Source organism: Alosa alosa, chromosome 8 (genome assembly GCF_017589495.1).
Source record: "Alosa alosa isolate M-15738 ecotype Scorff River chromosome 8, AALO_Geno_1.1, whole genome shotgun sequence".
NCBI classification, from domain to species: domain Eukaryota; kingdom Metazoa; phylum Chordata; class Actinopteri; order Clupeiformes; family Clupeidae; genus Alosa; species Alosa alosa.
This window is the reverse complement of record NC_063196.1, coordinates 23,560,105-23,570,104: the sequence shown is the minus strand read 5'-3', so window position 1 is coordinate 23,570,104 and position 10,000 is coordinate 23,560,105. Positions and strand designations below refer to the sequence as shown.

The following is a 10,000-nucleotide window of genomic DNA, read 5'->3' as shown; positions in this document are numbered from 1 at the left end:
ATCTACAACAGCAGAGTCTCTTCCAGGTTCTGCAGACAAAGTCATGACTGGATGAGTTTAATTCAATCTACTTTCAACTCAAGGCCTCAGGATAATCATTTCAAGTTGCACAGAAAGACTATACTTCCTGATTCATTTTACAGTTTATCAAGAAAAAGTATGATGTTGGTTCAGCATTTCCCTATGTTAACTCAAGAGAATGCTGATGGGATCATATGTAGTCATAATGTCAGCAGATGTATGCTTATGGTTATGGATACGCTTTTGTCCAAATCGGTAATGTAGACCATGATGTCATCAGACATAGACCATGATTTCATCAGATGTAGACCATGACGTCGTCCAGGGGTTTGCGTTTGAGGTCGGGCACGGTAGCGTCAGCTGCAGCGTAGCCGACAGGAAGTAGCATCAGCAGCTTCTCATTGGCAGGACGACGGAGGAGGGCCCTCAGCTGTGGCCCGCAGTTCAGAGGCGTCGTCGTCACGGTAACCAGTCCCACATTCTGTCACGGGATTGGAGGAGAGCAGCGTCAATCAAGCTTAGCTCGACAGCTCAGAGGAAGAGGACAAAGACTGACAGGAACTTTTTTTTAAAAATGACAAAATATGAGTTCCATCGGAGTTGTGTATATTTGTGTTTGTTAAAATGAGTATGTGTAAGTCACTCTGTGTGGATGGACATCTATATAAAGTTCTGTGCAATGAGTGGCCACCCCTCCCCAACACCTTTAGAGATGGGCTAGCGACAGACGCATTTATCTTTTATCATTTATCACAGTTGCATTTATCTGTTAGCACCCATGTGTTGCATTTATCTGTTAGCACCGATGAGTTGCATTTATCTGTTAGCACCCACGGGTTGCATTTATCTATTAGCACCCATGGGTTGCATTTATCTGTTGGTAGCATTCCCACCTCTCAATTCAAAATGTTGCAAGTTTGCAACCCAGCAAAACACAACGTAGTACATTAAGGTTACATTATTATGATTAGTTCTTGAAGTTGTGTGTGCGCATGCGTGTGTGTGTGTCTGTGTGTTTATGTGAGGGTTAGTGTGTGTGTGTGTGTGTGTGTGTGTGTGTGTGTGTCTGTGTGTGTGTGTGTGTGTGTGTGTGTGTGTGTGTGTGTGTGTGTGTGTGTCTCTGTGTGTGTGTCTCTGTGTGTGTGTGTGTGTGTGTGTGTGTGTGTGTGTGCATGCTTGTGTGTGTCTCACATGCAGTGCAGCCAGTAGTAGACCACAGGATATTGACACGCTGATCTCGTTGTAGTAGTGAGTTTTCTTTTTCCCATTGGGCAGGATTCCATAGGCTTGCTTAAAAATCAGGATGAGATACGGAGCGACATCCAGATACTCCTTTACCCAGTTCGTCCTGCAGGAGGGAGAGAGGGTGTGAGAAAGGATAGAAGTTCAGTGTATATGTAAAGTAAGTTCTAAAAGTTCTAAAATGTATGTCTAAAACACCTCAAACACATATACTCGATCACACACATACGACGCTCGGTGCACGCACACACACACACACACACAGAAAGACAGAGACAGAGACACTGTGTACACACAAACTCAAGTACACTCAATCAGACACATACCTACTCTCACACACACACCACACACACACACACACACACACACACACACACACACACACACACACTTGTAACTGGAGGTTCGAATCCTGACCTGTAGGCATGGCTGAAGTGCCCTTGAGCAAGGCACCTAACCCCTCACTGCTCCCCGAGCGCCGCAGTTGTTGCAGGCAGCTCACTGCGCCGGGATTAGTGTGTGCTTCACTTCACTGTGTGCTGATTGTGTTTCACTAATTCACGGATTGGGATTTGGGACCAAATTTCCCTTAGGGGATCAAAAGAGTATATATACTTATACACACACACACACTCAGACACTCACACACACACACCCACACACACTTACCGGAGCCTCTCCAGATCCTTGACCCACTTGTTGCCCATCCTCTGCTTGTAGTTGATCTCCTCCTCCTCCTCCACGATCAGGCGGATCTTGTGTTTGGTCTCGGGCTCGGACACCACCACAAACGTCCACGGCTCCGTGTGCGCACCACTGGGGGCCGTGCCTGTCAATCAATCAATCAATCAATCCGTTACCAATCACTTTAATTGATCAATCAATACTGATAAACTAGCTAATCTGATACATACATCTGAGGCCTGCAGGTGCTGTCTGGGAATCTGATCAATTAGTGATCATTTTATTTGATTGACCAAGTATTGATCAACTTCTCTCTATGAAACATGCTATTATCTAATCATATGCGGGCAAAGTCATTTGTACATTTCCTACATTCATTGGGACATCTTCAGTGTATCAACTGTTGTATAAGTATTAGTGCTCTGCATGTGTGTATGTGTGTGTGTTTGTGTGTCTGTGTGTGTGTTTGTGTGTGAATATGATTACAATCTAGCTGGTGTTTAAACTCTGCACTCTCTCCTTGTAGTTGTTTTGTGGTGCTTGAAAAAGCAGTATTTATTGTTACCCTAAGGCCTCCCTTTTACAATGTAGCATGAATGTCTGACCTCATTTAGAAGAGAAGAGAAGGATAAGACATATATGTTATATAGACTAGTTATAGTTATAAGACTTATTATTATATATCATTTATAAGAGAAGAGAAGGATAAGAGAATGAATGAGAGAAGAGAAGGAAAAGAGGATGAATAAGAGAAGAGAAGGAGAAGAGAGAAGGAGAAGAGAATGAATACATGTAATGTATAAATGTAATGTAAATGCAATGCTTGATGGGGAGACAGTATAAAAGTAAACTGTGTGTTGAGTGAGTCCATTGTGTCACCATACAGTTAGCCCATCACACACACACACACACACACACACACACACACACACACACACATCATTACTGAGGCATTGAAGGGGCACATAAAGGTATGGGAATACTTTGGGGATGTGACCACCCCATGTGAACCTGGTGAAAGGGTCAAAGTTCAGAGGTCAAAGGTGAAGTGGTGAAGTGTACCTGCGGCAAGAATGACATTATCGATGACCGACCGGGGAACCGGTTCTGGACTAATAAATCGCACGGAGCGCCTCTGGTTCAGGAGTGAGTAGAACTGTTTAGAACGTTCTAGCATCTCTTCTGGCTGGTACCGCGTCGGGGTGTACGGAACATGGGGGAGTTCCTCCTCTCCACCGCTGTCCAGCCAATCATCACCCTCTGAATGGATACAGACACTAGTTACGACCAATCACAATCCTTTCAAGAAACAACTTTTGACCAATCATGATCCTTTGTATGGATGCAGACACAAATCAGGAATCATCATTCTTTGCAATAATACAGACACAAACTGTGACTTATGTTGTATGTATCTATAAAATCATAATTCTCACAAAGGAATTATCCAGAGTAAAATGCACTTTAGATCAATTTACGGATGATTGGGAGTACATACATTGAGTTGACAACAAAATCATGTCATTCGGATGTATTTTGAGAAAGTTCGATTTTACCGTTTTTAGTCAAAACTCGTTAGCGTGGAAGTGAGAAGGGCATATTATTTCTTTATATATGTTTTTTTTTTTTTTTTAAAAACGGCGACGAAATTGTGAATTTCCAGAGCGTGTTACTCCACACTTGGCAATAGGTCCTACGGACTTTCCCCTAAAGATGGCAGCAAAGATGGCAACATTTCCGGAAAGGTACTGGCTTGATGAAATTCATTCTGGACTCTATCCGACCACATAAAGACCTCGGGATACTTCGGTTTGGCTTTAGGGACCCTCTACTCACTACCACGTAAGTGCAATGTTGTTTGGAACTGTAGAAGAGGTATAAAAATAGCGTTTTGTAGCGGCGAAATAATATGCCCTTCTCACTTCCACGCTAACGAGTTTTGACTAAAAACGGTAAAATCGAACTTTCTCAAAACACATCCAAATGACATGATTTTGATGTCAACTCAACGTATGTACTCCCAATCATCCGTAAATTGATCTAAAGTGCATTTTACTCTGGATAATTCCTTTAATTGTCTGAACAAATGCACAAATTTGCACCAATCATTCTTATATATTTTACTGTTTCTTTCAGTTAAAAGCTTGTAAAAGCTTGTTTAAATAAACCAAAAAGTAGCCTTTTATCATAGTATAATGTATATGATAAACAATGATCAGAAAATATATACTTCACCATGCAATTTTCTACAAAGTAACAGATAATATAATATAATACAATATAATATGATCTGCCATTCCATGAACTCTAGTGACTTGAAACAAACTCGGGGACACGCATACACACAGGCACACACACATATTGTTCAAGTAAATAATAGTCAATTTCGCATTATGATATAATAGGAAAACGTGTCATGTAACGAACCTGTTAACCTACACATGGATAACCTCACAAGACCTGTTTCCACTCCTAACCTCTACTAACCTCTGAGTATAAACAGTGGGAAAACACATTTCTAAACGAGTTACTGCATGCAAGTAGTTCTACTGGGAGCTTAAACTGGTGCTTACAATATAATTCCCACAATAACAGTAAGCTAATAAAATGCGCACATAAAACAAACGGCACGCGAGAACGTTGCGAGGTGCGCGCGCAGTACCGTTGTCTTTGGAACTGATTTCAGTGTCGTCCTGCAGGTCCTCGTCGACCCACGGCCTCTCGTCTCCCTTGGGTTTGGACTCCGGCTTCGAAGTCGTCTTTGTGTTCTGAAAGCTTCGGAAAACTAACGCGATAACCACGCACAATACAGCCACTAAGATCGGTGTGAGAACTGAGACGAGTGCCATGGTTGCAGGTCTTCGGAGCGGATCAGTAGTGCTCTCTTCAAAGTTCAGTTGTAGTCAGCTGGGACAGCAGAAGAAACAACAGAATTCAGGTCTTGGCGTACGTAGGCAGGCAGGGAGGTTCAGTGGACTTTGCAAAAGAGGTCAATTACAGGGGGAGTTTGCCTTTCTAAGTTAATCATCAAACAATTCTGCAATAATCGACACAGGAAGTAGCATTTGAATAGCACATGCAATGAATGTCAACTTGCAGGTAAGTGTGAAAACACGCATAGGTTAACTACAATATGGCATTTGCCACGTCACGTCAACCACTAGATGAATTTGAGAGGAAATGAAAACATGAACAGACGCCCGACGCTAGGGGGCGATATTGTGTAAAGATTAAAGTGGGGGAAGCTGTGATAACCTGTGATAACCTACACTCATCTCTCTCTCTCGGCCATAGCAACAGAGGAATGACTGAAGAATTTGTCGGTATTATTTATCTATAGCACTAGGAATGTAACACCTCTCCTGTGTAGGCTATATCTAAAATCTCTCTCTTCCTCTCTCGCTCTCTGTCTCTATCTATCTATCTATGTATCTGTCTGTCTATCTGTCTATCCATCTATCTCTATCTATCTATCTCCCCGCACCCATCTCTTTCTGTCACACGCATACACACACACACACACACACACACACACCTTATTCTGACTGGCCAGCCCAGTGGAGCATGATGAGTGTTACTGAAGTGTATAGTGCATGTTTTGTGTGTGTGTGTGTGTGTGTGTGTGTGTGTGTGTGTGTGTGTGTGTGTGTAGTGAGTAAACACTGGGGCATGTGCTCTACATAAAAACAACTGGAGCATGGAGGAGCAGACAGCTCAACCACACTCATGCTTTACTCACTCACCATAGGCAAAACACACACACACACACAGTACACACATACACACACACACATGCATGCGTACTCACACACACACACACACAGACACATTATACATTGCCCCGTCCCATACACACACACAGAATATACAAAACACACTATATAAACGCACAGTAACACAGAAAGTAAACACATACATACACACACACACACACACACACACACACACACAGAGGGAGGACACATACATACACACACAAACATACACAGACCTACCAAATATATCACACAGCCCAATATTTGGCTACATAGCCTAAAGTAGCTCAGATGTATATTCAAAAGCCCTCAATGTCATCAAAGGCCTTTTGGAAATGTGTTTGCTATGAGAGACACATGCCTCAGATCCAAACACACAAACAAACAGATAAATGGACCAAATGGCCTCTCAGTAAATTCTGTCCAGCTTGACCAGATGTCCACTGCCCTGCAGATGAGGTTGGTTGCCTACATAAAGACACACTGGGGCTGATCTGCTTTTAGTGTGATGGCCTTTTCTCTGCCTGACCATTTTATTCTGTTCATCTCTTACTGGTGACCAGGGGGAAAGCCAAATCACACATCACGAGTGCCTGGCCCACTCATCTACAGTATTCGAGACTCACCTGAGTGTATGTGACCATTACATCAGTATGTAAAGCTACACAATTTTCCCTCCTTACCTTTTTACCATAAAGCAAGATCCTAGAACTCACTGATAATAGGGAGAATAGGATATGAAGAAAGCCATCTCTGACATTGCCATGCGTTCCCCGTGAGGATTTGGGGCATCTCATCTCTGGCATTGCCATGCGTACCCGGTGAGCCTGATACTGCACTTTGTGGTTTTGTTGTAGGAACATGATCCTTTTTGTTGACTTTAGATGCACTGGGTACGTCCTTTAACAATCTACATGGTCCAATCTGGTTTTGGTATGAAGGACCTCTTTGCCTTCAAATGCTGTCCTGTTATTTATATATATATATATATAGTTATATTTACTACAGTCAACCCCCACCCAACACACACACACACACACACACACACATAGCCATTCATTCAGTCACTGTAATAGCAATCCAGACTGTAGAATACAAAGTACACTAATGCTAAACCAAATAAGGTAAGGTTTTGTGTGGATTGTTAGCTGAAAGCATAGAGGTAATAGAGACAATGAGGAAGTGTGTGTGTGTGTGAGTGTGTGCATGCGTGTGTGTGTTATAGAAACAATGTAAGAGATAGAAAGGTCCACTAGGCACTAAACTAACACACAAACAGCTGTAGTGAAACTCTCCTCAATACAGTACGTTTGAACACACTCACACACACATACACTCGCTCACAAACACACACACATACACACACACACAGGATTTGTGATGTCTGGCCTTGTTGAGGTTGCATTAGAGTGATGAAAGGCTGGTGTTCTGGGCTGTGGTCCTACATCACAGCACATAAGAGCACAACGCATCACGTCATGTCACAGCACAGCTCCCAATAACCAGCATGCCCATCTCACAGCACAGCTCCCAATAACCAGCATGCCCATCTCACAGCACAGCTCCCAATAACCAACATGCCCATCTCACAGCACAGCTCCCAATAACCAACATGCCCATCTCACAGCACAGCTTCCAATAACCAGCATGCCCATCTCACAGCACAGCTCCCAATAACCAGCATGCCCATCTCACAGCTCCCAATAACCAGCATGCCCATCCCACAGCACAGCTCCCAATTCAACCAGCATGCCCATCTCACAGCTCCCAATAACCAGCATGCCCATCCCACAGCACAGCTCCCAATAACCAGCATGCCCATCTCACAGCTCCCAATTCAATTATGCTCCTTTTCAAGCCCAATATTTTTAGATGAAATGAATTACTCAGGGGAACAACACCTCCCCCTTCACCACACACACACAAACACACACACACACACACACACACACATGCACGCTTCTTCTCTCTCTCAGTCTCACTCTTTTTCTCCCTCCTTCTGTGTCTATCTCTCCCATTCACATTCTAGCTTCAGTTGGAATCCAGCTGGGCATGTCAAACTTGGCCATCCTTGTTATGGGGTTGAATATAATGTTTAGAGGCAGAATGTCAAAACTTTTCTCCACCATTACAATGCCACCGCTCTCTCTCATATCTCTATCTCTCTCTCCACACACACACACACACACACCCCTTCCTGACATTTGTCTGTCATGCAACACACACATGCATTTACTCTCCCCCCCCACCATCTATTTTCACATCATGTATGGACACCATGCAATGAACACACACCATCTCTATGCACACCATCATGCTAATTTATTATGATCACAGATCATACAAGTCTGTCATGTCTGTACCAACTTTAAACCAAAGATTTTAAAGCACTCCACTCTAAGATCTTTGCTTGAAACTAGAAATTGAATGTCATACAGTGGCAGTAGTGCTTCCATGGTGATAATGGAACACTACTGATGGTAGAACCCAGAGCCATACTTTATGGCTCTGGTAGAACCCAAAGACGTACACTAGAATGTTCTATTTCATTGTGACCTGTATGTGTCTCCGTAGCGATAACAAAACTTTCGGCTGACATTAGAATGTTTCACAGGCCTTTGGAACATCATATCAGCTGTGTTATGTGTTTGTTATGTGTTACTCCAGGCTGTTACAATATTATTTATGACGCACTCACACCACAGCATTCTTTCCCTACTCTCTGGATGTTTCTGTTTTTGCCATGTTGTTGTTGTTGTTTTTGACTAATGCACACAGCATGTAGATTATATCTGTTGTTTATATTGGATTATAGAGGCTTGTTTTTTTTCTCCTCAAGAGATGAAATAATAGAAACAGATGGTGTGATGCCTCTGTCTCTATTCTTCCAGTATGGCACTCGCGCGCACACACACACACACACACACACACACACACACACACACACACACTGTTCCAGTAATCTGTCTGGCTGTCTGAGCTGATTATCTTTCTCTATACGTGTCATTAATAAATTCACATTCAGTTCTTGCCCTGGCCAAGAGCCAATCACATCCAAGACAGCCGCCAGCAACCAATCACACGGCAGATTCCTGAGCCCAGTACAACACAGTACAACACATTTGAAGGATCTGGACCATTCAGAGCTTTAACCATGCAATTATAGCTCCCCAACTGAGCATCACCACCAAAAAGCTATCTCGATGTACCTATATGCTCTATTTCAGTCACAGATGTCTCTCATATGGTGTGTGTGTGTGTGTGTGTGTGTGTGTGTGTGTGTGTGTGTGTGTGAAGGGTCATTTGAGTGAGATATTGTCTAAATGCTACTGAGGAGCCATCTGGACCATTCATCTGAGCCATAGTCACTTCTCTACGTCCAAGAGGCCCATTACTGTCCCCACAATGGCATTTCAATCACGCCATTCATCCTGCACTGAAGGCTGAAACACACTGTATGAAGATGATCCAAAATGACATCAGCTCTTTCAGGTCCTTACAGGTGATGCTGGCCAGAACACACTAGTGCTAGTGTAGCCAGATACACACCTCACACCACGAGGAGAGACCTGGCTGAAAGTACACACACACACACACAACTCACACCATGAGGAGAGAGTGCCTAAAGTACACACACACACACACAACTCACACCACGAGGACAGAGTACCTGGCTGAAAGTACACACACACACACACACACACACACACACACAACTCACACCATGAGGAGAGAGTACCTGGCGGAAAGTCCATTCATCTTCATTCCACTTGGTAGTTTAGACCATATAGTGAGAATGAGAAACACAAACACACACACTTGTTCTCTCTCCCTCTCTCTCTTTCTCACACACAAACACAGAGAGAGAGAGAGATGAACACACTGAAAGAGAAAGATACATCGACAGAGAGAGAGGGAGGGAGAGCAATATAGCAATCTGATGTTCAACACACACACAAACACACATTCTCAGAAATTAGGCATCAGATGTGGAGCTTTTAAGGCATTAGCTAGGAACCCTTTCAGTTCTGGTGTCAAGCCCAGCATTAGACCTCATTAGTGAGGACGTCCTCTGGAGTCAATTTGCATGGAGATCTCATGCCTGCTAATTGATGCTTTGATGAGCAAAGCTAATTGTAAACTGGACACATCAGATGCAAGAGCTCCATCTTTGTACCCAGCATGCAATTTCACATCCTTGCAATATCCAATAATTTATTGCTACGAAATCTTATCTTCCAGAGATTATGTTATAAAAATCAGATGACTTTTCCTTCCTAATGCTATTTTTTCCCCTG

The 10,000-nt window shown here is 43.1% G+C and overlaps 1 protein-coding gene and 1 long non-coding RNA gene across 2 annotated transcripts in view; one reads left to right on the top strand and one right to left on the bottom strand.

Moving 5' to 3' along the window:
• Positions 1-4,796, bottom strand: part of iyd (iodotyrosine deiodinase) — a 4,944-nt gene extending 148 nt beyond the window's left edge. Inside the window, exons 1-5 of the mRNA XM_048250763.1 lie at positions 4,610-4,796; positions 3,010-3,207; positions 1,933-2,092; positions 1,213-1,369; positions 1-502 (exon numbers count right to left, since the gene is read on the bottom strand). The exon at positions 1-502 is cut by the window's left edge and continues 148 nt beyond it. Coding sequence (XP_048106720.1) covers positions 320-502; positions 1,213-1,369; positions 1,933-2,092; positions 3,010-3,207; positions 4,610-4,796 — 885 coding nt within the window. The 3' untranslated portion in view covers positions 1-319. The remainder of the gene's footprint in view (positions 503-1,212; positions 1,370-1,932; positions 2,093-3,009; positions 3,208-4,609) is intronic.
• LOC125299481 overlaps positions 4,769-10,000 on the top strand; it is a 12,174-nt gene continuing 6,942 nt past the window's right edge. Inside the window, exon 1 of the long non-coding RNA XR_007194371.1 lies at positions 4,769-5,046. This is a non-coding gene — a long non-coding RNA (uncharacterized LOC125299481). The remainder of the gene's footprint in view (positions 5,047-10,000) is intronic.